Here is a 13714-nt window from a genome sequence, read left to right as displayed (position 1 = left end):
GCCTCTTGAGAAATGTCTACTTTATAAAACCTCAATAATGCTATTCCTCAGGGTTTCCTTTTCTCCTCCCCTCCTTGCATCCTTTATTGAACAGAATAAAGATCAGACTATCACACTTCATGAAAACATGTCAAACATACTTCTCTTTCCCCACTCTGTGCATTTACATGACAGCATATAGCATAATGTAATATTTGGGGTTGAAGCCTCCACAGAGTTTGTGATCAATTCACAGTTTGGAGCATGAACTCAAATTTGAGTACTCCAAGAGTAGCATTAAATACATACACAGCTAGTTACGGTTCATTGATTCTAAACAGTGACTATAGGAAACAGAATGAGGTAGTAATACCTCTGTAAGAAGACACTTAGGAATGTTTTGTTTAGTATAGGGTTTTTCGATCTTACCACTTGTAGCATTTGGACTGGATGATCCTTTGTTGGGAGGAACAGTCTGTGCGCTGTAGTATGTCGAGCAGCATCCCTGGCCTCTACCCACTAGATGCCAGTCGCGTTCTTTCTTCTTTCCCGAGATGTGACAGTCAAAAATGTCTCCAAACTTTGCCACATATCCACTGGGATGGGGGGCAAAATTGGTTTAGTTGAGAACCACTGGTTTATATTAATGTGAAATTGCTCCTAGATTAAAAGATTAAAAGATAAAGATAAAAAGATTATAAAATAGGCCTTGTAGTCAGACATAAACTTCCGCTCATTACTATATGCTTTACTTAGCTTCAGTTTCCCGCTGTTTAAAATGGGGATACAAATCCGTCACAGGGGATGTTGGATGGTTCTAAAGAGAGAACTGATAGAATAATGAAAATTCTTTGCATTTGTCCCTCATAGCTGGGATGCTGATAGGGATTCACAGATTTTCAAAGAATCAAGATTTCAATAAAATATGCTAAGTGAAACTACTGAGTATAATTTAATGCCTTTAATTTAGTCCATACTTTAATCTTTTTAAAAATTTTTTAATGTTTTTATTTATTTTTGAGAGAAAGAGACCCAGAACAAGTGGGGGAGGGGCAGAGAGAGAGAGAGGGAGACACAGAATCTGAAGCAGACTCCAGTGTCTCTCTGAGCTGTCAGCACAGAGCCCGACACAGGGCTTGAAGTCTTGAACTGTGAGATCATGACCTGAGCCAAAGTTGGATGCTCAACTGACTGAGCCACCCAGGCACCCCTCATATTTTAATCTTAATTAGCCAGATCACATTTCTGGCTAATTAAGTACCAAATGTCAAAGCTGATGAAATTCTTGAAATTTGAGATAAAATTGAATATAAAGTAATTTTTTTAAGTTTATTTATTTATTTTGAGAGAGAGAGAGCGAGAGAGCGTGTTGTGCACAAGCAGAGAAAAGGCAGAGCAGGTGAAGAGAGAATTCCAAGTAGGGTTTCACTCACGGCACGGAGCCCAACTCTGGACTCATGAACCGTGAGATTATGACCTGAGCCAGGATTAAGAGTTGGACGCTTTACTGACTGAGCCACCCACGCCCCTAAAGTAACTTGTTTTTAAGTAAAAACGGTCTACTTTTAAGTCTAAGGCATAATCAAATGTAATTTTCTAAATGCAGTAAAGGTAACAAAAGATGAAAAAGCCAGTCCTAGGAACTGAAGCTCAGTTTTTCTTGCCATTTCTGAAATCAAAATCAAATGTGAATGTGTTGTTACTTAAATGATTTTTCTAGATTTGATAACCATGTGGGGGAGGGGGTGGAGGGGGAAGCGCTGTTGCCCTGAAGTGTAACTGCAGGAAAAAAAATTTCTAGAGTTAATCAAAGGACCAAGAAATAAATTTCAGGACAAATCCGTGGTTAGTTTGCCTCTCATTTCACTGCTGAGCTGTGAAAATTCTAACTTTAATGGGGGAATGAGAAAGGTGGGAGAAGATGTAGGAAATTAGAGGTAAAAACCAATGTCAGTCCCCAACAAAGTACCAGAAGCCGTCATGATCTTGACTATCTTCCCCTAAGACCTTGTCCCTTAATCCACTAACTAAATCTTAGTGGGATTGGTTGTCTTCAAATGTAAATATGGTCCAATTAAAAACCAGGTCATCTTAACCTAATGTAGAAGATCTTGCAAAGTCCATTCCATTTCTCTACGGTTTGTTACCTCCATAGCTGCAGATGCACCTTCACTCAGTAGACATGCTCAGTAGCTAAGGGGCCTTGGTTTTGGACCTTTGTGGGTATGCGATTTCTTCAACCAGAGAACAGCCCCTCGTTTATGTGTCCTGCTGGTGTCAATTGAGTCATTTTTCCTGATATGTACCCCTGTTCCTTACTTATAAATTGGGGGTGCATCTGAGCTCTCAACACTGCCAGCACAGGTCTTTGAGGGCACAAAGTCATTTCCATTCCATTTGTTGAACATGCCTAATATGCCCTTTTACAAATTTGAAGCTGATTTGCTCACCTCATCATACTAAGTGCCTAACTCTGACTTGCATATTACTCAGTAAATGCTGAGTGAATTTTTAGAAAGGAAACTACGTAAACACTAGGGGCAAGTTTGCATTGACTTGGTATGTGTCCTATGTTCTTCAAGACAACTGCCCTGATCTCTTCCAAAAAGACTGTATCCAGAGAAAAAGTGTGAGTATGTGTGGTGAGAGGAAAAAGTGTGACATTACTTAAAAAGTTAACTTGGACAAATACAGAATGGGGTGACCTGATTGAATAGGAACAAACACTAAAACAAACCTAATTATTATAAAAACCTGGAGAAGTGGAGAAGCATTTTAAAAGTAAACCTGTAAAACCTTCCTCAGATTCTGAATAGTCTGGAGTCAAGTTAGTGACTGTTTTCTCTCCAGGGTTATTTTGGTAATAAATGAAATTCCTTGCAGATGACTGGTTTCCAGGCCAAGTCATTAATGGTAGTATGTTTTTTTTCTCGGGCTTCACAAATTTCCAGAAATATTTGAGTACACCTTTAGAGAGGCCAAGAAACTTACACACTTAAATATCATTGCCTAATTGTGATATTCTAATTTATCTTGGTTTCAGAATTCAGGGCAATCTACTTAGATGGCTGGAACACCATTTCTTAGAAGATTTTAATTTCAAACAAACAGAATGTAAATTATTTTCAAGTCTTTTAAAATGATTAGTTTTCTGAAATGACTAGTCATTTATAATTAATTTCTATGTATAATTGTGTTAGTTTGTTAGGGCTGCCATAACAAAGTGCCACAAACTGGGTGGGTTAGACAAATTTATTGTCTCCCATCCTGGAGGCCAAAAGTATGAGATTTAGGTGTTGGCAAAATCGGTCCCTTCGGATTGCTGTTAGGGGAGGATCTGCCCAGGCCGCTCTCCTTGATTTGTAGGTGGCTGTTCCTCTATGGGTATCTGTTTCTGTGTCCTAACTTTCCTTTTTTTTATAAGGATACCAGTCACGCTGAATTAAGACCCACACTGATGACCTAATTTTAACAAACTGTAACTTCAAGGACCCTATTTCCAAATAGGGTCACATTCTGAAGTACCGGGGATTAGGACTACTACCTAGGAGTTTTGAGGCACACAGTTCAACCCATGTCAGTAATGATGACTGGAAATTATGATGAAGAACTAATAAAGTAGTGAAGGTTGGTGTGGAACACATGCCCAGAGAGCTTCTTTGCTTACTTTTTAGCAGTGTAATAAAAATACCAACACACAGGGCACCTGGGTGGCTCAGTTGGTTAAGCATAGGCCTTCGGCTCGGTTCATGATCTCACGGTTCATGGGTTCGAGACCCGTGTTGGGCTCTGTGCTGACAGCTCAGAGCCTGGAGCCTGCATCTAATTCTGTGTCTACGTCTTTCTCTGCCTCCACCCTGCTCATACTCTATCTTAGGTTTCTCACAAATGAATAAAATGTTTAAAAAATATATCAGCACCTAAATAACTATGCCAACAGCTATTTCATGGTTGTCTGTCTCCCTCATTCCTAAGCCAAGAGAGTATGTGTGATCTTGATTTCAAAACTGGAGTGACTATATATGCTGTTAACCTCATATCTGCTTGTCAACTGGAAAAGTAGTTGATGGAATGGTTATGATTTGTCTTTCCTTATGAATCTTGCTGACAAGATGAAACTTTTTTTGGAGAAATAGTTTTTAACCTCAGGAATATATGGAATATATGAAGAGGTGAGGGACCACTGTAGAAAGAAAAAAAGAATCCACCTGATTATGGAAGCAAATAGATGGCCATTGTTCTACAATCACCTCTATGATCTAGACAAAAGTTGATTAAAACTCTGCTTCTAGGTTAATCGTCTTAAAGCACTTAGGTTCATTTCTTTTGCTCAAAAGCTTTCCAGGACAACCTCTAACTTGAAGTTTATACTCTGGCCTGATTTTAGACTTTCACAACGGGCCCTCCAACTACCACACTTATTCTATGCTTACACTTGCATATACATGTTTTGTTTTGTTTTTAAATAAAATTTTATACAGTTTCCAGTTTAGCAAATCTTTTCATATTATTCTATACATTTTTATCTTTTATGTATCTACCCACCTAAAACAACCGTATTTGTCTTAAAACTATATATTGTGTCATAGTGATATACCGTAACTTTATTTAACCAGTCTCCATTTGAGGGCCATTTAAATTGGTCCCATCTTTCTAATATAATGAGTAAAAGTACAAGCAGTATATTTGTATATACATTATTTTGCATATGTATAACTATATTCTTAAGGTAAATGTCTAGAAGAGGTGCTGAGTCAAGAATCTTCTGATAGCTATTATTAACATACCTTCTTACAGCACTTTGTCTTGCAGTGGATGAGAGTGCTTAGCTTCCCCCAAATCCTCACCCATATGCTTACCCAACTTTTTGATCTTTCCCAATTTCTGAGAAGAAAATTTTCTTTAAAATTGTATTTCTGTTTATTCATTTGAATATCTTTTCCCGTGTTTAAAAGCCCTTTGTACTTTTGAGAACAGTGCTCATATGCTTTGCTCAGTTTTCTTTTGTACTGATTTTGCTAATTTGGAGAAGCTCTTAAATATTAATAAAAATTAGTCCTTTGTGGTGTGAAATGAACTTTTTTTTTTTTTTTTTTTTTTTTTTGGCTAGGCTACCCTTTCTCTTTCACTCTGATTATGGTTTTAACCCTTTCCTGATGGTGTACTCCAAACCCTTCCCAAACCATCCTCCTGGTGCAATCTGCCTTCTCCCTTGAAATTGTACCCTCAGAGGAAGCTGAAGGTCCCGTGTCTTTCCATGTTCGCATGGAAACTTAAGCAGATGTCAGACCTTTCAAAGATGGGACATCTTTACCCAGATGTTCAACACACAGATTCAGTAACCTTGGTTGATGATCAAATTGCAGGAGCTCTGTGTTCACATCAAGCCATTGCTTCATGTACTCCCATCACAGTGTGTTTTTTCTTAATTTATCTTTGGTTTCTAGTTGCTGGTGTTTTGGCTCACAGCATTTTAATGGAATCAGCACAAACTAAAGTAATGAAGAAAATGAGTTCTCTTGCACTTGAAAAGAAGAGATGTGTATGTCACGTGTTAGGTCAGTTATCACACACTCTCCCAAATTGAATGTTGGCTACCCTCACTGTGCTCTTTTAATGTTGCTAAGTAGGACTCTTTCCCTCTCACATAGTCCCAGAACTGTCGACAGCGAGAACCTTCGTAGGGAACAGAATGAATGACCTTGCAATTCTAAGGAGAGTGGGATATAGAAGATACCAATGACTGGTTTGCAACCTGTTGGAAAATCACAGTCCTTTGACATTCAGCCTCCAGTAGTATTTTGATCTACCAACAAGAATGGGACTTATTATGTGTTCACAGGAACAACAGCACAAAGTAAAATTAAACAATCACATGAATTATCATCTCTGCTCTGCCAACTAAAAAATACTTTGTTCTACACCCAGGACAGAGTAAAGATACATTGTATAATAGCCAACAGGGCTTTTATGAGCATGTTTATAAGTTTGATTTAAACCTTTTTGTAATATGGGCAACAAATTTGTGGTATAGTTAAGAAAATTGACATGGCAGTTTAAGTTTTGTAAAAAGACAAAAAACCTAAAATACCCATGGGCTACATTATCTAGTTCAATATCATTTCAGGAAAAAAATAAAGATCCAGAAAGGTTTTGATCTCCCCAGGCCACATAATTAGGAACAAACTCCAGGTCACCTGACTCCCGATCTAGTATTTTTCTAAGAACCTCCAGTTCTTGGCAGTCTGGGCCCCTTGAGAACCATTTGAAAGAAAGAAAATGGGAATTTGCAATGTGTGGCTGTCTCATGTCTCACCGCTCCCACCAACACCAGCCAGGCAGGCCAGTGGAAAAGAGCAGACTCTGGCCTAACCAGTGCTTTCTGTGCATAAACGTGGTCACTGATGCCCAGGGCACGCTGAGCATTGACAGCTGCACTCTTCTCCCAGATGGAGTGATGGTCCCATGGGGTTATGACTGGAGTGCATGTTGTTTGGTACCACGCCCATGTATGCTTGTTACGTTGCTGATTACAAAATTTAAGTAAATTGTACATAGCAGCTATCCTAGATGTGGCAAAGACAACATATGTAAGGAAATGATTCTGCTTCAAAATATGTTGGTTTCATTTGACTATAAAAAACCTAGACTTTAATTAGCATCAATATGGATGTAGCTTATGGGAAAAAGAAAATATAATTCTTAGCAGTAGACCCATATTCTAAGAAAAATTCTTAACTACATGATTTGGTGACAAAGTATATTGGTACATTTTAAGCATTTAAAAATTTTTAAGGGATATATCACTTTTAATGGTTTTCCACTTAAAACTTTTTTTATTGGCACTCCTAATTGTGTCTGGGGAGAGGGATTTTACTGTAAACCTGCTGCCAAATGCCTGTCAGGTCCTGTATTTTAACTTTTTGTGTCTTCCTTCCCAGATTTCACAGTATCAAGCATCACAAATGGTATCTTCAAAATTATTTTCCAAAGGAACTTATTAGCTATCCATATCAGATTTTAAATATAGTCTGTCTTATCACTGGGAAACATGAAATAGATTTCACTTAGTAATAACTCAGATGATAAAACAATTTCACATTTTTCATGTTCCACTAATCTTAGAGTTTCAAAAATTTCATTTTTAATCAGTAAATTTTGTTTCACTTCTTTTAAAATTTTTAATGTTTATTTTTAAGAGAGAGAGCAAGAGCAGGGGAGAGGGAGAAAGAGGGAGACAGAATTCAGAGCAGGCTCAAGGCTCTGAGCTGTCAGCACAGAACCAAACGTGGGGCTCAAACTCACAAACTGCAAGATCGTGACCTGGGCTGAAGTCAGATTCTTAACCCATTGAGCCACCCAGGTGCCCCTATTTCACTTCTTTAGAAGAAGTGTTTGGTGGATGATTTATAAGATGCAAACCCAGTTTTTTTCCTATTGAATTTTGTGAAATAGTTAATCACACTGACTTTTTTTTTTTTTTTAATTTAAAAAAAAAATTTTTTTTTCAACGTTTTTTATTTATTTTTGGGACAGAGAGAGACAGAGCATGAACGGGGGAGGGGCAGAGAGAGAGGGAGACACAGAATCGGAAACAGGCTCCAGGCTCCGAGCCATCAGCCCAGAGCCTGACGCGGGGCTCGAACTCACAGACCGCGAGATCGTGACCTGGCTGAAGTCGGACGCTTAACCGACTGCGCCACCCAGGCGCCCCCACACTGACTTATTAATTTAACTCAAAAATTTATCATCTATACATTTCTGTGTGAATTCAGTTAGCAGTTCTGGTACATGATTAACCTGTCCATAATATGAAACTACTAAAAATAATGTTTTAGAATATGTTAATTAACTAGAATTTAAAATAAAAATTTAAACAATAAATTAAAACATATATTTAGAGAGAAAATAAAAAATTGTTTAGAAAATCGACATAAGAAAGTATTTCAAAATATCACATTGTGTAACCATAAAACGAACATATTTCTTAATACAACAGTATAGGAGTATGTAAAGTAAAAGTTCCCTCTTTTAAACATCCCCATCTACTAAAATATTAACTGTGGTTATGTCTGCTGGGGCGATTATAGGTGATTAATGATCTTTCTGTGCTGTTACTTTTTTCCCTAAATGAACATTACTTTTGTTAACAGAAAAATAATTCTACTAAAGAAATTTTGTGTACAGTGAATATGGCATTCTGAGTTAGAATTCCCCATTACTAATGACAATTCTACATATAGATCCATAGGAAAAGCAGTGATTTAAACAACAGCCACTTAAAAAAAAAACAGTATAACCACTAATGCTTTTCATGGAAAGGGGAGATTTCAAATACAGCCTTCTGCTTTGAAGTTGGAAAAGAATATCTGATGCCCTCTTGTGGCCAAATAATTTTAATAAGGTAATTTATTCCTTTTCATTTAAATCAGTCTGCATCAAGAGAATAACACCAAAACATCGATGCTATTGCTTTCTAAACGACAAAAGTGCTCACATATTTTTCTTTACAGTTTAGCCTATCTTCCCAACATGTGTCCTGGATTTATCCTGCCAGGGTTTGAAGCTCTTGTTAATTTAGGTCACCTAGGCAACTTGAATACTTGAGACACAGTGTCCTCAAATGTAAGATGAGAATAGTAGAACATACATAGGTTTAACTTAGAATGGAAGGAAGGGACTTACTGGCAGTACCTGTCACACAATATGGTGATTATCTTCCCACATCAGTAGACACAGATCATTCTTTTATTGGCCTCATGTTCTTACATAGTATGAATGAATTATAGTTTTTTATTATGGCAAATGATGCTGCATCAATTATACATTTTTATACATTTGCAAAAGTATTTCCATAGGTTATCTTCCAGGTATATAGAATTTGAATTACTGGATAAAAGAATATACGCATTAAAAAAAAAACAAAACATTGACATTGTCAAATTGTCTTCCACAAAGAATCAAACAACAATCTTTTCAATATTTGTCAATTTGTTAGGTGAAAAATGGTATTTCATAGCTTCTTCTGTTTTCCTTGCCATTAGTGTTCCATTAGCACACCTTTTGTTTTTAGTTTTTACATCTCTTTATATGTATTTAGCTCTGCTAAATAACTATATATACAAGCTTTTGATAGAATACTAATCCATTTTCTTTTAAACATGTGCAAATTTTCTTTGGAGTTTCTCTTTTAACTTTATGATGTCTTTTGATATGCAGTTTACTTTTTAATTCCAAACCACTAACATTCCTGTTAAAATTGGGAAAAATTTCCCAAGCTGAAGTTAGTAAATATCTCCCTTCATATTTCCTCTCAGTACTTTTACAGTTTCATAATTAGCATTTTATCTTTAATCTATTTGGAATGTATTTTTATGGCTTAGAGTTAGAATTTAACTTAAAAAAAAATGCATCCAGGGTGCCTGGCTAGTTCAGTTGGAGGAGCATATGATTCTTGATCTTGGGGTCATGGGTTTGAGCCCCCAAATGTAGAGATTATTTTTAAAAATTAAAAAAATGAAAAAAAAAATACATAGTCAAAATAGTTCACTATTAATTTATTAGTGGATCATTTTCAATTTGAAAAGTCACTTTCACCATACATTAAATTTCTGTTTCTGGTTGTGCACTTGTAATTCTGTTTCATTGTTCACTGTTCATCTGTTCAGGTCTATGTTAACTTTTGAGTATATATTGACAAATCATGTAAAAGGAATAATACTCCCTATCCATTGTTCTTTAAAAAAAAAAAATATTGGTTATTTTGGAAAATTATTCTTCCATGTAAACATAAAATCAGTTTTGTTTTCCATTAAAATTTTATCAGAATTTTAATTATGATTTATATTTTTACATATTAACTTAAAAAGTGGAGTTTCTATAATGTTGACTCAATTTAGAAATATGGCATATTTTTCTAGTCAGTTTTTTCTTTTTGTAAATTTTTATAAATTTTTCTCTTCTATTTGACTCCTTTCTGTTTTTAGTTTATTTCCAGGTATTTAGTAGTCTTTCTAATAGGGGTTCTCTTCCACAAAGCATATTTAAAGTTTTTCTTATGAAATTAATATTATTTACATATAGTTGGGAACAGTGAAGGAAAAGTATATGATACTACCACTCTATTACAAGCATTTATTATTTTGGAATATTTCCTTCTAGACACAGTATGATCAACAAAATTTTTACCCACATTGCAATCCTTTTATTCAGAAGCGTAACAGACTGCCCATGAAACATACATGCAGTTTGGTTATCAGTGATAGAGTATTTGTATTTGCTAAAAATAAATCCACCAAACTTGGCTTAAATTAAGTGCTCATGAAAAATATTTTTTCTCTCTACCCCTCTAGTTACAAAGTAATAATGCTCAGTATAAAAGTCTAAAGACTGAAGTGTACAATCTAGAAAAATAAAGTTCTCTGTATCTGACCCCTTCCCCTGCCTCTGAGAACACTGGCTACTGTTAATTTGGTACTTATTTTTCCAGGCAATTTTTGGCACCATCATTGAAATAATATTTTTCATCCCCCACTTGTGGTATTTCCCCAATCTGCAACATTTTATGCCATGTCATTTCAATTTTTTTTTTTTTTTTTTTTGGTAGCTACATGGACTTTTCCATAGTATTTTCTTGAATAGATGTTCAGATTTTATTTAACTGTTCACCTGTTGTTGGCTACTTGGGTTTTGCAATGAACGTTTCTACATAGATAATGGCTGGACCCTTTGAGTATTTCTAAAGACAAATTCCCAGAATTCGTTTCTTAGCCAAAAGATCTGCACATTTATATTTTTAACTACCCTTCAAAAATGGTGTTTTAAAGCCAAGTTATGGATGTCTACATAATACTTGGTATTTTTCAAGTCCTATGAAATTTAAGCAAGGGTCTAATTATGTATAAGAGGAGTCGCTTCTGTAGCAAGTTATTCCTTTTTTGAGGGTACAAACAATAAAAGTTTAACACTTTTATTTGTGCTGATCATGTGCTTTAAAGAATAAACATCAAACCAACCTAATTGCAGTGGTGTATATGCTACAAGTATTAATGGTGAATTTGCGTCTGACAAGGGTTAGATGGGTTTCCATTTCATTCCTTAGGTTATCCTTCGAATTATGTAAAAGAACAAAGGAAACTACAAAGTGCTTAATGCGATAAACTGGGAGACAAAGGGATGCTTTCTGTGGTGGATAAAGTGTGCACATTTTAAACAGAAATTACATGAGCCTTCTCTGGAACTAGTGCTTGCACAACTCCCAGTATAAGCCTATGCTCCATCTGTAACGTATGGATGTTGTTTCCCTTCGAACCTCACAGTATTACTGCCTCACAACTGGAAAACAAACTCCAGAGAATATGAGAACATTGAACACCATGTTAAACCATCAGATATACTTGATAACTAACAAATTAAAGCCTATGATGAACTTGTGCCTTTCTAATACCGCTAATTCTCTGTGTGTGATCTTTCCCCGGGACCAATCATTGATACACTTAGCTTTGTCATCTCAATCCTGTCAAGTGGGCTGTATCTCCTCCTATTGCAATCTGATTTACAGTTCAAGCAAATAAAATGTCTATCAAGTTAGTGGTTTGTAAAAAGGAACTCTGTCAAGGTTTTATTAATCAACAGATAATTTAAATGTCTTCTCATTTGCTTAATCTAATCTTTACATCTGTCCCTTTTTTCACATGTTGGCTTGATACCGAAACTTCTCACAGAGTTATAATGAACTGAACCAAGGCACCATGAACCACACGGGCTTTGCAAAACCCAGACTGGTTAAAGTCAGGGCTTCATTTCTTAGCTGTTATCTTGGGCATTTTTTAACTTCTCTGAGAGTCCTTATCTAAATTGGTAATAATGGTACCTACCTCATGGGGTTATTATGAGGATTAAATAAACTACTGGCACATAGATCCCTAAAATTTTTTTTGAACTTACTGTTATCTGTAAAATGGATAGAATGTCTTCTCTGGCAAGGTCAGTGTACATGGTAGTGTTTAAGTTTTGCTTCTTTCCACTCAGCAAATAAGAAATCACTTTGACAGTGATAGTTGAGAAGTCAACATAAATGCTTTGACATAAATATCACATTAAAAAACCAGAAATAAGTACTTTAGTACTGATGTAATAGAACTTACCAAAAAGATGTGTTTGTCACAAACCACTGTTTGAAACAGCCCAAAAAAGGCTTTCAAACTGAAATTATGCAGCCATATTGTCTTCATTAGAACAGTCCAAATTGTCTGAGACACAGAGATGTTACGACTCCTAGAGTCCTAAAAACCATTCAAAAAGTTTGACAAATTTTTGTACCCTGTGCTTACTAGACTGAATTTAAGACCCAACTGCTTAGAGAAAGATGGCTTATTTCATTAGGAATGGATTGGAAAAGCTATATTGATGAGTTTTCTTTTGCTTTAAATAACTTTTCAAATAAGGTGGGAGGTTGGATAGTCAATCAAAGGGCAAAGTCTTCTACAGGTAATATATCATATTAGGAATATGTAAAACTAGCATTTTCCCCAAGGCACTCAGCCATTTAGCTGTCAGCACTGAGTAAGAAATTTAGGTTTTACAGTAATCCACGGTGGAAAGCTCTGGTTACTAGATGTGTCCCAAAAATACTTCCTTTCTTGTATGGCTATTTATTGCTTCTGATTTTCCCAATAAGCTCATAACTACAACATGAGCAAACTAAAAGAACAAATGCTCTCTGCTAATTCCATGATAAAAATACTTGAAACCCGCCATCTTTATAATTGCACACTATCTGTAGTTATTACACAAAACTTCCTAGGACCCAGAATGGAACAGTTAAAAACATTTTCAAACTTAAATAAAACTAATGTTCATGTGATGCCAGTTACTCTTAGAAAAATACGCTCATCTCTGAATAGGCATTCATTATATATTTTAGGAAAAAAATGTTCATGGCTTACAAATACATTAAAAGGTGTATATAAGTTAATACTAAAACTAGATGTCTCTAAGGCTTAAAAACAAGTTTCTTGTTGACATTGTGTAATTTAAATTCCACATACTTTCAAATCTTTGGGATATGTATCCTTAGAATTTGGGTACTTTTCTGGCATTCTATACTTAAATAGAATTTATCAGAAAAAAATGACAACAGGAATATGTGGAGTAGCCAAGGTCTTCTAATGATTTATTAGCAAGTTCTGATTTTTCTAAGTCAAATAATTTATGACTAGACATTTAAAGATGTGGGTTAACAGGAAAAAAAGTATCTTTTAAAAAAAATTTAATTTTTGGAAAAAAATCCAAATTCTTATATGTCTTTCTCTCTTTTTGTAGTTCAAGTACGCTTACAAGACTGATGGCATCACAGTGGTATAAATATGAAGGGACTACTGAAGAATCTGAAGTACTGTACTATTTGGCTTTAATTCAGACATCTATTAAAGACTTTCATGTGTTGAAAAAAAGCACAAGGAACAGAGATGTGAGAACATTTCTGCTTTATGCAGTGGCATTAGGCATATAAGTCAGATACCATGTCAAAATTAATACAGGCTTTGATTCTTGATTAGGAAAATCCTATGTATCACAACTTTGATGGTTTAAAGAGGTTTTATTGTATATATATTTTCCACTAGTACTACTAATAAACTTTAGACTTTTATATGCACATTTTGATACTGTTGCCTTGGGGAAAATTATGGTTAATAAAAAGTTGATTTTTTTAAGAAAACTTTAAATTTTGTTT

The 13714-nt window shown here is 35.4% G+C and overlaps 1 protein-coding gene across 1 annotated transcript in view; it reads left to right on the top strand.

Annotated features, from left to right (window-relative positions):
* The window catches only part of CXADR (CXADR Ig-like cell adhesion molecule), a 56502-nt gene extending 42803 nt beyond the window's left edge, over nucleotides 1-13699 (top strand). The window contains exon 8 of the mRNA XM_019467763.2: nucleotides 13303-13699. Within this exon, the coding sequence (XP_019323308.1) occupies nucleotides 13303-13344 (42 nt within the window). The 3' untranslated portion in view covers nucleotides 13345-13699. The remainder of the gene's footprint in view (nucleotides 1-13302) is intronic.
* Nucleotides 13700-13714: the final 15 nt, after the last annotated feature.

Source organism: Panthera pardus, unplaced genomic scaffold (genome assembly GCF_024362965.1).
Source record: "Panthera pardus isolate Hobbes unplaced genomic scaffold, ASM2436296v1 HiC_scaffold_16, whole genome shotgun sequence".
Taxonomy (NCBI): Eukaryota; Metazoa; Chordata; class Mammalia; order Carnivora; family Felidae; genus Panthera; species Panthera pardus.
This window is presented reverse-complemented; position numbering and strand designations above follow the sequence as displayed.